The 18,150-nt window shown below is 39.2% G+C and overlaps 1 protein-coding gene across 1 annotated transcript; it reads right to left on the bottom strand.

Annotated features, from left to right (window-relative positions):
• Positions 1–422: 422 nt before the first annotated feature.
• On the bottom strand, positions 423–9,320 carry adssl (adenylosuccinate synthase, like). Its single transcript, XM_042431940.1, has 13 exons — positions 8,973–9,320; positions 7,555–7,657; positions 6,481–6,549; positions 6,072–6,122; positions 5,927–5,993; positions 5,665–5,772; positions 4,861–4,942; positions 4,328–4,454; positions 4,087–4,241; positions 2,785–2,909; positions 2,534–2,631; positions 1,443–1,592; positions 423–1,318 (listed from the first exon to the last, which is right to left on the bottom strand). The coding sequence occupies exons 1-13, from the start codon at positions 9,204–9,206 to the stop codon at positions 1,266–1,268; spliced, it is 1,422 nt and encodes a 473-aa protein (XP_042287874.1). The 5' UTR covers positions 9,207–9,320; the 3' UTR covers positions 423–1,265.
• Positions 9,321–18,150: the final 8,830 nt, after the last annotated feature.

Below are 18,150 nucleotides of genomic sequence, written 5' to 3'. Positions count from 1 at the left end.
AATGCACTACTCCATACATATTGCGGTGACAATTACAAAAATAGAAACCTTATCAAAAATGTGTGCTTATGTGAAAAAAAAAGGTCAATGTAACTGATTTTCTCAAAGTCTCAAATATCGACATCAGTCCTTGAAAATCCAGTGTTTGCAGAGCTTTGATTGCAATTTATCCACAGTTGAGTAGGTCAGTAAATGATGAGAAGTCATTCATGTTTCTTGTATGATTCCATTGATCAAAAAGGCATGAATTAAAACAGCTATTTTAGTGACATTTAAGTACTTTCCTAGAAGCTCTACTGATGATTTCTTTTTAAACACCCAGAACTATCAGATTTTTGAGCCCCTACAAGGAATGTACACAACATAGTATGTATACAGCTAAACATTTTTCTAGAGCTAGATAAAAACAAAAAACCAAACACTACACTTTTACAGTTTCCTTTTATTGATAATAGCAAGCTGAGTCTTTTACATTATTGACAAAATGAATGAAATGTTGTAGGAAACATATTGAGATGTAGTCTGGAACTGTGCTTTCTTTACATTTACACAAACTTTTCAAATACCAGCCAATGTCTGTGTGTGGACGTGACTTTTCCTCAAACATCATGAAGAAAACATTTCAACTCAAGGTTCTTAGTGTTGATTTATGTCTTGAGGATGATTTAAAAAGTATTCCAACAATCATCATGAAAATATTGTTAACAAACTCAACGACTGAGATGCTTTCACGTTTTTAAAATTGTTCAATAGAAAAGTTCACAATCGTACTGATCGCAAGATGGCTTTCAATTATTTTTCCATCTCATACAAAGCCTGGAAATAATTTTACTTTATTGTGACTCCCTTTAATACAAAGGCTTCTACATCTGTTCATCAATGGCTCTTCAAATCTTTGTAAAAAAATAACTACATGGTGAACAGATGTCAGTAAAGGTCGATAAGTTTTAAATGCTAAAAAAATAAACCAAGTGTGCTTTTCTGTGGAATAGAATTAGGAATGACTTATCCATTTGCACCAGGTTTTAAAAATCAACACCCTAATAAATATAGAAAACATTATGTGGAATGCATAAATTATATCTATGAGGGATTATTGTAAATGTGATGCACAAGCAGCAACTAAAAGTTTCACAAATAGCCTTGCTGGTGAAGTATTTCCTATAGGATAGAGTTTGCATTTTAAAACGCATCTGGTGATCTTATCAAAACCTGAAGTTAACATCTAAGCCGTCGTTAAGGGCGACTGCAGGTCTGCAGACGGATCAAAACAGTTTGATCATGCTCTCTCTGGACTTGCCGACTCCGACCCACTTCACTAAAATGAGAGATTAAAAAAAAAAGAAGAAGAAAAAAAGATATAACATGATTGGCAGGTTTGGCAAAGCGGAGAATATTTTGTCTGCAGTCTCTCTATTAATGTAAAGTGTCTCTTTACAAACCTGGCACTTGGAGAAAGTCCTCGATGAAGCGGATGTAATCTTGTGCCTGTGACGGCAGCTCCTCAAAGCTCCGAGCTGCCTCAGTGCTGCAGCACCAGCCGGGAAACGTCTTGTAATCCACAGACACCTGCGTCAAAACGTCCATGTTTGCTACAACAGAAGATCATTAATCTTGAGTGAAAAATGACATTTTTAACCGATTCATCAGGAGACCACCATCAAAACAAGATGCTGGACAATTGTACGTAACGTATTTATGGTCCACATGCAGGAATGACAGGTTTAATGATCTGATAAACTGTGATTAGAGTGCTTCTCTAATTGTTTAAAGAACCAGAAAACACTTGTAGAAACAAATCTGAATCAGGAATAAAGCCACTTCATCAAACCTCTGGTACACTGTCCACAAAAATGATAAATGTGTAAGAGAAATTAGTGTCAACATGCTGGTCAGGTGCAGCTGCAGAGTCATATGACGCAGAAAGAAGGAAGTTGTTTTATCATCCTCTGGTTCATTAGTTTAACAATTCAATTTTGCTCCATTTGGCACTACAAGCAAAGACATACAGGAGATAAATGCAGCTTTAAACCTGCTGCGAAATAGATTTTCAAAAACTAAAGATGTTGCATTTCCTGCTAGTACAAGCTGACCTGTTTAAATTAAGACATCAGGAAGCATTAAAGCTGTTCATTCACCTATAACTAAATTCTAAACCGTAGCTCTGAAATTAATAATCCCTTTGAACAGATGTTGAACTGCTCCTGTTTTTTAATAGAAAATAATTTGTCTGGAATTCAAACTTTTGTGAACACACAGCCTTAAACATCAGTGTTTTAAATAAACAGTGAATTAAGTAACAAGGTAAAATGTGACAAAGCTTATATGAGGAATTGCAGTCATCAAACTCTGCCCCACTTCAATCCAATTACAAATGTGTGTTTTAACGAATGATTTTTTTTTTTAAAGCAGCAGTGATATATTGGTCAGTCTTACTATGTCTGAACTGTTGACTGTTAAAGCCCATATTATTTTCCAGTAATAGGAAGACAACAAGCAGATCTATTAAACATCAGAGGGGAGAATGACCTACCGGGAAAACTTGACAGAGGTTTATCGTTAACCTTATAGGCCACGCCCACTTTAATCTCTGACAATGTGTCTAAAATATCCAGCTTCGTCAGGGCGATTCTGCAAAAAGAGGAAGTCGCTCTGTTCAACTCTGATGGCAGTGGACAGTCAGAACGCATGATGAATCTTATTGTTAAACTGTAACAGCAAGAACTCCAGTAATTACATCAACAGGGGATGATAATATTGTGAAATAATGTGACGGTTCCTTACGCAGAGAAGCCATTGACCATGTGAGCGTATCTGACCAAAATCAGGTCCAGCCAACCACACCGCCTCCTCCTGCCTGTCGTCACACCGACCTCTCTCCCTCTGGACTGTAACAGATCCCCGATATCCTAAAACACAAAGAGCACTGTCAGCTGCGAAAGGAAAACAACTGCTTTCAAAAATAAAAACTACGTAGGGACACATTTACTTCACCTGGTCTGCTAGTTTTTCCAACTTTACCTACACAAGAAAAGTCAGCTGAGAATGCGTGCCGTTTTCCGTTGACTCCTTGCTTCAGTTTTACAAACTTGCATGTGGGAGCTGCCCAGTACAACCACACTCCTCTGCTGTCAACCACTGAGAAGCTCGACCAGAGTAGATGGGCATAAAGTGCCTTACTTAAAGAGGCAGACTTTTGTCCACCTTTCCCACAAAGGTTTTCCAAGCAATCTGACAGATCTGTTCAATACCGGAATGACTGGGGATGTTACCACAGGCAGTAAAATACTCATCTGAAAGACTTTTAAGTCTTTGTAACTTTGTTGACAGATGTTTCTGAAAGGGTGGAGAGCACTGATGCTTTGCTCACGGAAGAATCTGTATTACTGGGACTTCAGCAGCCTAAACATGGATATCACTGCTACTCTGTTCTTATGACTAATGGAGCCACTAAAATACTCATTTCACAGACATATTAATGGTAATGACTGGTTGCTCACTGAAAACCTATTTTCTGTTCTCACATTATCTTGTATTGAAGTTTATTGTGTTTGATTTGAAGGAAGTTTTTTTTATTTTTTTATTTTTTTAAATAAGTGAGATTACCTAAATATTGGGTTTGGTTTCAGGTTCACATGTGTGATGTAAGAATTAGGAGAAACCTAACTGTATATGCAAACAAGTTCAGATTTCAACAAATCAAACTAAAATTGTTCATCATCAGTGAAATGATGCCATAATAAAATAATCACTGAGTTTTCTGTAATATTTTTGTCAGTTTTTTGCCTGAATGGTTTTTATTTCCATTAACACAGTCTTTAAAGTAAACATGTTTGACTGTTATATCTGATCTGACAACACACATCACATTAAACTCAACACTATGTTGGCTATTTTACAAAAAGCTGCTGCTGAGCGCCTGAGAAGACTGTGATGAATTTGATGCTTTAATTACAACATTGACGAAACTTCACCTTGACATAATTTATCTCCAATTAGTGGGATCTTGCTCATCCACACACTTCCTGAAACTGATTTTTTTTTTTTTTTTTTTTTTTTTTTTTACAAATGTGTCTCTATACTCACATTGTTCTGCTCTGTTGGGAAAGCACCAACACCCACGCGCGTGGTGTAAGCTTTGACGACACCATATACTCGGCCGACGTGTGATGGTGGCACGCCAAGACCGGTGCACACGCCTCCCACGGTGCAGTTAGAAGACGTCACGAAAGGATATGTCCCTGAGCAGAGAAACATCTGTTAACCTGAAGAGGTAAAAACATCCATCCGTCTTTATAATTCATTCCACAAATCCCTTGTTGCTCACCAAAGTCAATATCCAGGAGAGCAGCATTGGCTCCCTCCACCAGGATTTTCTTACTAGGTCCAGTAAGAGCTTTGTGCATGAAGTACACACCATCAGTCACCAGAGGACGCAGTCTCCCTGCGTATTCCTGAGAAAACAGTGACACCAACAGATTGTGTAATAATGTAAAATAGTGAGAATGTTATAATGTTCAGTAATAAATACTGAGTACAACTCTTTCAAACTCATTCATTGTTAACTGCACATGAAAGGGGCAACAGACACCTCTATCACTCAAAGGATGTACAGTATATCTTTATATCAGGGTATAAAACTAGTAAATGTAAAAAAAAACCTTGATTACAGTAGTGATACATTTTATAACTATTATCAACATTACAAATGATATTCCTCCAAGAGAGTACATTAATCATCCCAAATGTGGATTGAAAAAATTGTGACAACATTTTGAGTGTCACAACAAACCTCAATGCCAAGCAAAGGAGCCAAAAATACTGTGATGAGTGATTTTGTCAGCACTTGTCAGTTCTCACCTTCAACTGCTTCAGTTCTCCCTCGATGTCCAACTTAAGGTCTGGATACATCGCCACAAAATGACCTGCCAACATACGAAACCTGAAAAACACAAGGAGAGCAGAGTTTAATAGTCTTTATACATGTATTCATGCACGTCTCTGTGCAACACTCTCTATGCAAATATTCCTCCACACATCCATTTCACAACATGATACACAGGACAGACTTTACATATTATAATGCTTTCATGAAAGCAGGGTGGCAGCAGTTTTCCATTGTGCACTACAGTCTGGTGTGGCCACCTGCTGGCAGGAGTGTTATTACACTTAAAAATAAATCTGCTGATTGTGATTAAAAAAAAAAAAAAAAGACATTACACCCTAATGTCTACAGGGTTAAACCTCAATTTACAACAGAAGATCTTTAACTAAACTTGTATCTTACAAATTAAATTATCACATTTAGGGAAGGAAAAAAGAAGGATGGAAACTCAACTGCACTTTAAAGGAGCTGCTCATGAACAAATTGGGACATTGAGTTCACAGTGGCCTATGTGGCATCACGTAAACCTGGCTCAAACCTGGCCGTGGACCCTTGTGTTGCGTGTCATTCCCTTCGTTCTCTCCGCATTTCCCGTCTGCCTCTTGACTGTACAGTATCAAAGGCAAAAATGCCCGGAACAATAATAGTGACCCTTCAAATGCTAATCTCCGAGTCATATCACTTCTCCTCATCGCTTGATGTGATTCATGGTCATGGATGAACATGTGAAGACAATATGAAAATTAAAGTACAAAGATTAAAACAAACAAAACACTTACTTGTCCTCAAAAACCTTGAAATCCGAGACAAGGTCACAGACTCGCAAACCGTTCCGAGCAGCTTTGGAGGAGTAGGCAGGTCCGATACCCTTTTTAGTTGTTCCCAAACTGAAACGCAAACAAAAACACAACGTTAATCACCAGAGCGATCTATTGATTTAATAGAAAATACTACAGCTTGAGAGTTGTTGTACGTATTATAACATATATTCCACCTACGTACAGACTCATAATGCATTTAAATGAATCAGTGTACACTTACTTTTGCCCTTTTTGTTGTTGCCGCTGCTGCTCCTGCATGTCATCAACAGCTTGATGGAAGTTGAACACTGGAGATGGACAAAGGGGTCTGTCAGTAAGAGGACATTTTTTCATTCAAAGAACTGTGAGAGAAAATTCTTACTCACCAATGTGGGCACGATCAGAAATCTTCAGTCTGTCTTCCCATCCTTGTAATCCTGCGTGAAACACAACAAATCCCACATCACATGTTCGCACTGCAATAAAAATCTATTCTGCTGAATTTATTTAGCAGGTGTTACTACATCCTACACCTCTCCTGCAGGTTTCCTCTCTATTAGGGAAACATCTAAATTTTTTGAAGCCAAGGTTAGAGGTTAGTGTAGAAAGAAGAAAAAAAACCCATACACCATGAATTTGATCATTTTTCTAGTCTGACCATTGAACTAAATGACATACATTTTTTCTGATGCCTACTGTGACATGTGAAAATGTCTTTTGGCCTACTGGACTAATGCTGACACTTCCAGACAGCCTGCAGATAGCTCTGCATCTCTACTTCTTAGGAAACATTACCTTTGCCTTTCTGCATGTTCTTCTCAGCCTCCTCAAACAGACCTGGTAGATGTATCACTACTCCGTTGCCTGTAATGTAAAAATCAAGCTTCTTCAATCTTCATGACAAAATTGCTTCATTCATGACTACATAACATATTTCTTATGGAGTAACAAACAACTGATGTTTTATTTATACAACGGAAATCATCACTGTGACATGTTTTTTTAAAAATGGTTTCCACTTCCCTAGTTTCCTGTATTCATAATAGTGGAAAAAATAGCAACCAAAAAGAGGAAATACTTCCGATTTAAATGGCGATGATGATACCAGAGCAATGTAGTAAGACTGAAATATTTAGACAGTGGATGTATTTACATTGACAGTTTACCTTTATTTACCTTTGGTTTAGTTTAACCTTTAGTCACCCTTTATGTAACAACATACACTAGCTGTCTGTATTACTCCCTGTATGTATTCTGTGCGTTAAGTACTGACTGCTCCTATGTGTAAATGTGAGAACTCTCATGTACATCCAGTTAAAACTGATGCAGTCTAATGCAACAGTCCTGTGATAGGTAACTCCTACCATCATGCAGGTCATAATGTTCAGTTTTTGATGGAACTGTTTTCAGAGATGTGTTGATTCAACTTTATGGTCATTTTTGAAGGCTTCAGTTTGTGATGTTGTTGAACTGTATGCCAAGAGGTGCCTCTTACACTTAATCTACACTCATTGATATTTATGGGGTAAACAAAATATTTGAAACAAAATAACCATAAAGATGAACCACTCAAGAACTCTGGTTCAATACAGACTGAACATAATAACCTTCACAAATGTAGGATTTATTGCTGCTATATTTAATAAACTTGGAACAGAGTATATCGATCCTTTGTGTATAGTCATATATCTAACAATTACTACATAAACAGTCACTCCCTCAACTACTGACACACAGCTGCTGATAAGATTATCAGCAGTGCTCTTTGATGTTTACACTGATTATGGTCATATACACCGGTGTTTTATTCTTTATCTTCCCACCAATTTCAAAGTCTTTCTAAACAAAAACACAGAGACTGTTTTGTACCAATGAAGGAGGTGGCGTTCTTGTTGAGCACTCCACTGGGCAGCAGGTGGAAGTCATACTCCACTGTGTCGACAACCACCGTGTGACCAGCATTGTTGCCTCCCTGCAAAACATTTCAAAACATTCAACTTGCTGTGAGGCAGTTTTTCCTCATGAGACACAACACTGTGGGCAAGTCAATACCAACACTACTGAGGACAGTCACAGTGTCATGCTCTTTGATAACATCTCAGCCTGGGTTTCACTGTGTACACACAGAAGGGTCATGTGATTCAGCTGATGCAGAAGCTGTGTGTCCACCCTACAGGATTTTCATGTTTTCCAATAGAATCCTTAAGGATTTCCAAAAATTTCTAAAAATCCTATAGGACTTCTAGAGGAAAAATTTGGGGTTTTAGGATTTTCTCAGTCCTATTGGAAATCTGTTTTTCTTCTAGGCTCTCAGGCGGCTGTGGCTCTGGAGGTAGAGCGGGTTGCCCACTCATCAGAGGGTCGGTTCGAACCCCGGCTCCTCCTGTCTGCATGTCTAAGTGTCCTTGAGTATGAGTATAGAAACATTGTGGAGTGCTTTGAATAGGAAGCGCTGTATCACTGCTGATGAACAGGTTGGCACCTTGCATGGCAGCCTCTGCCATCAGTGTATGAATGTGTGTGTGAATGGGTGAATGTTGACATGTGTTATAGAGCGCTTTAAGTGGTCAATAAGACTAGAAAGGCGCTATATTAATGCAATGCATTTACCATTGTATTGGTTCTGACAAAATCCCTTAGGATTCCTGTAAATTTCTAAAAATCTTTTTCAAAAATAAAAATACTTTATTCCCTTTATAAAGTAAAAATGTTTGGATCTTGTAGGATTTTCAGTCCTACTGGCAATCTGTGTTTTCCCTATTGGATCTTACATATTATACCACATACATATTATAAATACATGTTTTGCACGTCTTGCAAGACTTTTATTGATTTTTACAAGAATTATCAGAATTCATACAGCTGTTTTCCGCAACAAGATACAATTAAAAATATATATCACATGTGTTAAATGTCAGTGGAAGAGGAAGAGGAACAGCTGTGTGGTCTGCGCCTTACATAACGGAACATTCACTGGATACGGTTATCAGTACCGTGTGTGGAGGTCATGTGCTGGATTCAGTACACATTCCTCTTCCACGGCGGCATTTAACAATCGAAGAGACATTTTTTTAAGCAAACATAGCCGATACCAACTTCACCTAGCCCCCCTACATCCGGGAGGTCAGGCAAGGTTGTTGACGTCGCAGCCAGATTGTGAATATTTAACGGAAGCTAGCTAAACGGTAACGACGAACAGACTCGGTTTGTTTAATAACAACGACATTGGGTGACGCAGTCGGTTTGAATGTAAAAAGTGAAGTTGAATGAACAGTGTAGTTTGGTACCTGGCACCTGCATACAATATCCGCATCCATTGCAAGCAAGTCCACAACTTTCCCCTTGCCCTCGTCACCCCACTGCGCTCCGAGCACCACGGTCACTTTGTTCTTGGGCTCCTTCGGCACGCGGACAGGCCACGGTAGCGGGCCGCTCTCCCGCGCTCGCTTAACGACCGGTTCCCCGTTCAGGGACATGGTCTCGCGTCCGTTAATGTTAGCCACGGTGCTGTCGGATGCCATGCTGCCTGCTTCCCTCTTGCTACGACCCGGAATCACGTTATCGTTTTACCGCGTTTCTGTGCGTCACGGGAAGTGCTCATTCTCCGTCCGCCATTGAGTAATAGCGCCAACCTAGCGGTCAAACCGTGTAATTACAACGTGACGTGACGCTACTGCCCCCCCAAAACCGTTTTCCCATGGACTTACATTGTGAAGGAGACGTCTGTAAATCAGCGGATAATTTTTTGAGCGTCACAACCCCCGCGAAATGACTCATTTCACTATCAGAATTTGATGGAGTCGGTCTGATCACATTTCGAAATTCTAGAAGAGCCGAAAGATTTGTTAGCCGTGTCAGTCGGCGGAAGTCGACAGTATGTTTTCATCCATGGTAATTTCTTTACAGCGGGACGTGGCTTTTTTGGCTTCATGCGCCACTGAGCATCTTTCATAGGAAGGGTCTGATTTCCACAAACAAGCCTTTTATAAGAGTGAACGGGACACTGCCTCCAACGATGTATCCAGTTGTCTCTACATGTATGTCTACCGCTAGATGGCAGCATTTCGTCTTTGGGTCTTTGGAAAATCGCAGTTTTTCTTGTTCTTTAGAATTTAATGGCAGCTTGCATCCTTGGTGTTGCATTACTGCCATCCTCCGGTGTCAGTCAACTCCTACAGCGTCTGGTTTGTCAGATTTTTCCTATCAGTCCTGTTCACCAAAGCTGACCGGACACTTCCTGCTCTGTCCACTCTCACCACACTCCAATATACCCTTCAGACCTGCCCCTGTCAGCCCTGACCTCCTCATCCCCTCCACCATGTCCTTTCTTCTGAGGTATATTTCCTGCAGTTAACAAGTACATGCTCCACTGTTTCTGGTACCTGACAATGCTCACAAAGTCCAGTTGGATGTCTTCCTGGTTTCTCCTGATCCCAGTGCTGCTGCCACTCTTTATTGATTTTTTTCCATGTGATACCCTTTCCCTTTGATTTTGAAAGTGTAATTGGGGTGTCTGTTTTCTTTTTTAACAGCTCATTTGGCTAGTTGTCCACTCTCTCAATACCCAAATGAATGAATGAACGTGACCACAGTGTTTTGTTTTGTTACTCATTTCAAATAGTAACTCTTGGCGATAACTTGATGTACCTAGCTTTAGGCTGTACAGAACAGATGCTGAATCACTACAGATCAGAGCTCTGTTGGGTTTGGCGTGTTCAACCCACTCTAAAGCCATCCAAATGGCGTACAACCCAACTGTATATACTTAAGAAGTTTGATGCTCGTTTGCATATTGCAACTCTGTGGCTAGGAACTTCAACTGCAGAACCAGTGTTGTCTGTAACTGGATCTTTTGATCCGTTCGTAAACACCTGCACACACTCTGTGTATTTATTTTCTGTATAACTATAGAATTTATTTAGTAAATTTGCACTTTTCTTCCTTGTGTTAACTTGAAGAGACCCACATCTATTGCTGCTGCATCTCCTGTTCAACCAAAACTTGATTTTTCTGTTCCCTCCCTTTCCCAGCAGGCTTGTAGCACTTTTTTAGTTGGGTGATTATCTCCGTGCCCTCTCAAATTCATCCAATAGTTGACTCTGAGCTGTTTCCTGCGGCATTTCTCCTGCCTCAACTTGTAGAGCACACACAGGTGATGTTTTTGCTGCTCCTATGCACAATCTGAGGGCCAGGGCCTGGATCACATCTAATCCTCCAAGTACAGTTTTTGCTGCAGATCCATATACTACACTCCCATAATCTAACCTTGATCTAATTAGTGCTACATATATATTAGGATATTTCAAGGATGTTACATCAGCTCTCCAGTCCAACCCTACAAGGCATCTCATCACATTTATAACTTTTTTGCATTTATCCACAATACTTTTAATGTGTTCCCTCCATGTTAATTTGGTGTCAAAACAAACTCCAAAGAATCTACTGTCTCTAAATTATCTCCATATAGTTTCAAATTAGTATTTCCTCTAATCCTCTTTCTTGTGAAGAACATTACTTTAGTCTTTTCAACTGACTACTTAAAACCCCATTTCTTCCCTCACATCTCAATTTGATTTATTCCTTCTTGCAATTTTTTAACTATATGACTCAATTTTCTCCTTCTTTTCCACAGAGCCCCATCATCCGCAAATAATGATCTTCCCATATCTAACGATACACTTCTAAAGATGTCATTTATCATAATAGAGAATAATATAGGACTTATCACTCTCCCCTGCAGTGTCCCATTTTCAACCTCATACTTATTGGACACTTCAGATCCTGCCTTTACCTGGATGGTTCTTTTATTCAAAAAGTCCATTATCCAGTTAAAAACTTTACCTCCAATTCCCACTGCATGTAACCTTATCAGAAGCCCCTCCTTCCTTAGCATATCATGTGCTTTTTCTACATCAAAGAAAACTGCTGTTTCTTTATTTGTTTGCACTTTCCTTACTTCATCATTGTTGGTATGCTTGCATCTTTCCCTGGCTTCCTTATGAGAACAATGACCGCCTCCTTCCAACTCACAGGTATTCTACCTTCCTCCCACGCTTTATTATATATGGTATAATAATTTGTTCAGACCCTCTGCACTAAGTTTTTTATCATCACATAGCATATTTCATCCTTCCCTGGTGCAGTCATACTGCTACAGCTTTAGCCAGCACCCTTTTACCTCTCCCAAAGTAAATGGAACACTCTGCTCCAGTATTTTCCTTTTTTTCCTCCATGTTTTCACTTTTTATTTTCTCCCTGCCACTTCTTCCCTCATCGGACAAATTATTAGAACTGTGTACCTTAATAAAAGTGTTAGCCATTCAACTCAGCTTTTTCTTTATTAGTTACCGCTATTTCATTTCCATCTGTTAGCACCAGAATACTCCTCTCCCTCCTGTTCCCTCACATCTTTTTGATCATCCCCCACACCTCTCCTACTGGGGTTGTGTTCCCATTCCAGTCACAAAACTTTCTCCAGTATGACCTTTTTTCCTGTTTAACTGTCCTTCTTACCTCCACCTGAGCTTTTTTGTGCTTTACCATATGTTGAGAATTATGAATTCTTTTCAATAGTTTAAATGCTTTATCTCTGTGTAAATGCCAGCTTGTTTATATTTATCATCCCACCATGGGATGAGCATTTTTTTGCCTTTACTCTTAAGAATGGATCTCAGTGCAACTGTTACCTTTGGATACCTTTTCTTATTTCCTTATCCAGATTTTCTGTGGTCATATTACCATTAATCTGGTTCAGGTGTTCATCACTCTCTTCCTTAAACTTCTCCCAGTTAGCTTTCCCAAACACCCATTTTCCACCCCTGTCCACTTCAGTCACTGATGCATTAATGTTTATAATGCACAAGACTGGATAATGGTCACTATGGTTCCCTCTTGGTACACTTTCCAATCACGTATGGGAGCAATATTATTTGAGACCAATGTAAGATCCGGGGTCGAATTCTTGCCTGTGTTGACATCTATTCTAATTTTACTTCCATCATTTAAGCAGACTAAATTCATCTCATCCAGCAAGTCTTCTATTACCTGGCCATTAACATCAGTTTTCTCACTCTCTCACAGTGCTTGCTCTACTTTGACCTTCTATTTCTTCAAGCTTGTTCAATTCTATTTTCTTGCAAGGGTCATAATAATTCAAAACCACTAATTCCTTCTTTCCCACCCATACTTCCACCACCACATACTCTGGTTCTTTTTCGATATCCAGTACTGTATAAGGAGTCCTTTGTTTAATAAATGTGTCACAGCCCCCTCCTCCCCCAGCTTTCCTAACTCTAAGACCAACTAAGCCTAATTGCCTCATATCCATACATAACAAAATCTAAATTTGGTTTCCGCCATGATTCCTTAACACACAAAATGTCCAGTACCTCCCTCCGACTGTCTATAAATTGTTAAATTGGCTATTAAACTCCTCTTATTCCATTGGAGTATTAAAATTGCCTTTATTATCAACCAACACATGGTGACTCTTGACTTGCCTATACACTAAGATTGTTTATCACTTCCTCCCATTTCAAACCCATCATATCAAGATGATGCACTGCTGCTTTGACAATTATTTGAATCCTTTCAGTTTTAGATTTAACCTCGTCTGTTGCATTTATCACTCCTGCTATAAAGGTCACCAACTCTCTATATTCACATTTCATTTGTGAATCATTTGTCCTTTATGATGGCCATGCTCCTTAGCCTATTTTTCCTGTCCGGCCATCTGCCTCTGCATAAGAGACTTTTTCTTTCCCTTTAATCTGTTGCAACTCCACCTCTCTTCTCATCACTTCACAGCCCCAATAAGCAACACTGTGATTCCCTCCACAGTTACAACACTTTGGTCTCACACTTCTCATATTCATATTCCCCAACACATCTTCTCATCCCTTTGCACACCTGAGCGACATACCCAAACCTCCTGGCAGTTAGAACACATTAGAACAACGTTGGCTTTGGTATGAACACCCTAACTCTGTATTTCATGAATACAAAGTATAATTCTTTTGGGAGAACCTTTGTTTCAAACTCTATCAAAATGGTCTCGGTCTCTTTTTTCTTGGCTCCTCTTGTCATTCTTTTACTACTTTTGACTGAACTGAACTTGAGTAGAGCCCTGCTTGTGTTGTATCAGCTCTCAGATGTACGTCGCTTTGGATAAAAGCATCTGCTAAATGAAATTGTAAGATTGTAATTGTAAACTGTTCCACACCCAGCGACCCCTGCTCCCCTACTCTTAATACTGCTACCTTGGATACTTTGACTTTTCCAACACTACCTATTTTCTTTGCCTTCTCCATCTGCACTTCAATGTTGGACCCTATAAGCAAGTTTCCATCTCCCAAAACTCTTGTATACTTCACTTCTCCAACTTGTACTCTGATGATTTTTGTCAGCTTCAGCAGATCGACTTACTTTACTCCCCCCTCTCCCTCAAATCTCACCACTACGTTTAGCGATCCCGCCTTTGGGTCCTTCCCCTCATCCTCCGTTCTACCGGAGCTAGCGCCGTCCTTTTTCTTTCTCTTACGGTCTTTTGTCTTCATGGCTCTACTCCCTCTCACTGCCTTTTCCCACTCACTCTCCCTCCTCTCATCTCCCTTACTAAACTCAATGCTGTTGCTGTCACCATCCGTCTCCCTCCCTGCCATCCTGTCAGAGTTTGTAAGGAACAGTGTAACAATACCATTCCAGACCTATATAGGCTACAAAATGTTCCCCTCAATACCTAATTCTATCGCTAACAAGTCCCGACGTCCGCAAAACTAAAGTTGATGTCGTTCAGTTAACCAGAAATAAAGTCCAACCAAGTCATAAACCAGTGTAGCAACATACAAGAATTCAAACCTTCCACAACCTTCTGTCTGCTGATCAGCTGAGAAATCACAGTAAGCTACAACATCAAGACATCAGAGATAAATAACACATTGTATAGAACTTGGGCTGTTTGTTTTATTTAAGTAATTACTAAATTAAAAGATCCCCTCCTGACATGTTTTAAGATGTTTAGACAGGTGACAAATTGTTCCTCAGCCTTGGCATTGATTCTACAGTCTCTGGACTCTTCTGGAGGAATGAACACCATTCTTCAAAAAGATATTCCCTTATTTGGTGTTTTGATGATGGTGGTCCCATCAGGATAGAAATATTTCATCAGAGGATAAAGGTGATCACTCAGAATGACTTTGTATTGATTTGCAGTGACCCTTCCCTCTAAAGGGACAAGTGGACCCAAACCATGCCAGCAACATGTCCCCCACACCATAACAGACCCACTGGATCCCCTCACTGTAGGGGTCAAGCATTCAGGCCTGTACCAGTTTTACCAGTCTGTATATAAAATACTCTGCTTTGAATAATAATTTGTGTCTGATATGTTTTTTCACAAAAAAAGTTCAATTATCTTGTTAAAATCCTTAAATTGATATCTACTCCTTCTCCCTCATGAAAATCCAGAATCTATCAATATGCAAACATTTTTCATTTCAGAAGTTTAACTGCTGGGCACAAGATGTCTCCCACTTCACTGTAAAGTCCATTCTCAGTGTTTGTGCACTGGAGGCTTCAAGTTTATACATCACACTTGTGTAAGTTGAATATTGGACCATGATTGGCTTCCAAACTAGTTGTGATGTCACTAATTCTGCTCATAAACCCGCCCCTTAAAATCAGATTTTCAATGAGCTCAGAAAAACTTTCCACTTTCAGTAGATGAATGTGAAACAGCCTCCTAGTGTCAAACTCTGCACATACATCAATTTGCACAGTGAAACTCAAACATCCAACTGTAGGAACAAGAAGAAAAACACATTTTTGAGTGGAGGGGGACTTTAAAGACTACAACCACTCTAAGTGAAGAGACATCATGATTCACAAAGAGTAGCTACAAGAATGTAATGTGATTCACTCCTCTTCACTCAGAAGTGGTGGATTCACTCATAAATAAGTGTTTGTCTGCTCTGATGAGTAAATACTCCAATCAGATACACAATGGAAAGCAAAGCCATCTTCCTTGAAAAGCAATTCCTCAAACAGCACATTATATGAGGATGTTCATTGATTATTTAGGGCTGACTAACTAATTTATAGATGAATAAAAGATTATAAACTGTATGTACATGCACTGTACATATAGAGGAGGCACAAACGATGTATGATGTTTAATATTTTGATATTTGTTTATATTAAATATTTGACTTGTCCCTTTAACCAGCTCATATCCAATGTTTTATATCTTTCAGACAATAGAGGAAACTGCCTTGGTTCAGAATGTTTTGTTGTTATTTTATGAAATGCAAATTTTAGAGGTCATTTGCACAATTTAAGCATCAATCAAAATGATTTGGGCCCAAACTAGGTGTTAATCATTGTCAGCACTGGTGGCCCTGTACTGTAAAGGGCCCCTTTGTCAAAATGTAGTCTTATGAATTCATACTGAAGGTTTCAGGTCTGTTGCCTTTCATACAACACCCTACACTGACCTTATACTGCAATGTGCGCATTAAGGTGATCTTATTTACTGCTAGATGGCAGCAAAGGCAACCTTTTCAACACGTGTGTTGTCCTAGAAAGGCCCCTGATATTTCAGGCGATACTGTGCTTTTCAGGTACATATTCCAAAACAGATTTGCATTTGATCAAAACCCTGCAAACAAGTTTACACTGAGTGAGACCAACTAATGTTCAAATACGTGGCTGCTGGTGGGTTTTCTGACTCACAAGTCTTCACATCTGTCTCATCCCATGACAGGTTTCAGATACTGTGCAGCCTAGTTGCAATGATATTGCTTCATTGCTTGAATCTTCTCTCTATGTGTACAGCTGTTGTATTTTTGTTATTTATAGTTTTAGTCATTTGTATTTTTGCAGTAATTTTGTAGTAAATTGTTCACCTAACTTGACAGGGTGTTTGCGTGATCTTTGCACTGGACTGTTTGGACTCCCTGTGGCGGCTCAATGTCTTCACCACCTCCACCCTGTAATCCAATGAAGAAGATATTCAGAGTGGAGGACTGCATAGTTCACTCAAGTTCACTGGATTAGTCCCTTCAAACAGTTACCTGACACAGTGGTGAAGCTTGAATTAGAGGTGTAAATATCTTCACCTGGTCTAAATTTATCTTCTGTTAATTCTTCTGTGCATTGATCAAATTAGCAGAATAACTGCACCTCCACTGATGAGACACGTGTTAGATTAAAGGTAAATTGATGCATTTAAACACATAAACTCACTATTTTGTCATTAATGCTCAGTAACATTTAAGAGTCCAGTGAACATGTGACTTAGCAAAATGGTGAATTATTAATAGAACATGATGATTTGGTAAACACAGTCGACTTGTTTGCAGACTGGATTTCAATTAAGAGCATGCAACATAACATATTGCCACATCATATATTATGAAAACATCAGTTAGTGAATTTGTCAATTACCATTTTGGCAAACTGTCAGTTTTTTAAAAAAAAAGTATTTTTATTGATATATATGCTCAATATCATGTGTCAAATAGATGTAGTAGATGGCGTCAGCTTGTCTCTGTGAGGCTGAAACAGTAGGTGAGAATGGCGCCAGCACTTCCTCACCACTATCAGTTTTCACTTGTCAAATTATTTAGTACTTAAGTATAACATGAGGCAAACAAATGTGTGGACTGAGGTCTGAGGCAACTGTAACTTTATCTTTTCTGTTCCTTTAATGATCCTGTAATTATTAATATACCATAATTATGTTTGCGTAACACTCTGGCTTCTGTATCATTGCTTTTCTTCATGAGCACACAAAGTCACAAAATAGGCTAAGTATTAAATGCACTGCTGAGGCAAATTTATATATAAATAAACTTCAGTTTCTTTGGTGACTCATATTTATTTTATTCAGATCAACCAGACAGTAAAAGACAGACCCATGCACACACTGAGCAACACAGTCAAATTTTATTCATTATAAAAGATGCTTCAGAAACAATCAGGATTATTGTAAAAGCCACAAAAGTCACAGTTTGCTCGTTGATGCACCAGTAGACACATCCACGAAACCAAAATCTTCTTGTTATTTGTACATGTTCACGGGGACAAACACAGCAGTGGCCTACAGAACTGACAGGCAGATGTTACCATCACTGGCTGTCAATTCATAGGTCATCACCTTGTGCCCCATTGCTCTCCAGTTACTTCAACAAAAAAACACTTTATTTAACAGTGAACTTTATGATCTCTCGGCAAGAGACAAAAGATTAACTGTTAAGAGAAAAAACATTAAAGTGCAGGCTTCATGTTGCGTTTGGTGGCTCTCTGCAGGTAACAGCACCTCCACTGGAACAGCCACAGCTTCCACATGGAGTTGCTGTTACATCCAGCAAGCACCATCACCGACAGCAAAGTGTCGCTTCTCCGGGTGTTTTCCGAGTCAGTCATGTTACAAACGAACAAACCTGTGACATGATCTCCCTTCCAGTT

This window comes from Thunnus maccoyii, chromosome 13, assembly GCF_910596095.1.
Source record: "Thunnus maccoyii chromosome 13, fThuMac1.1, whole genome shotgun sequence".
NCBI classification, from domain to species: Eukaryota; Metazoa; Chordata; class Actinopteri; order Scombriformes; family Scombridae; genus Thunnus; species Thunnus maccoyii.
The sequence above is the reverse complement of the archived record's forward strand: the minus strand, read 5'-3'. Positions and strand labels throughout refer to the sequence as shown.

Bases quoted from the DNA above. Each gene is read 5' to 3' on its own strand.
- adssl (XM_042431940.1), bottom strand. From the start codon at position 9,206: ATGGCATCCGACAGCACCGTGGCTAACATTAACGGACGCGAGACCATG. The intron at 6,550-7,554 runs GTACAAAACAGT...TTTACATTACAG, and splicing joins GAACGCCACCTCCTTCATTG to GCAACGGAGTAGTGATACAT. The intron at 5,994-6,071 runs GTGAGTAAGAAT...GTCCATCTCCAG, and splicing joins TTCTGATCGTGCCCACATTG to TGTTCAACTTCCATCAAGCT.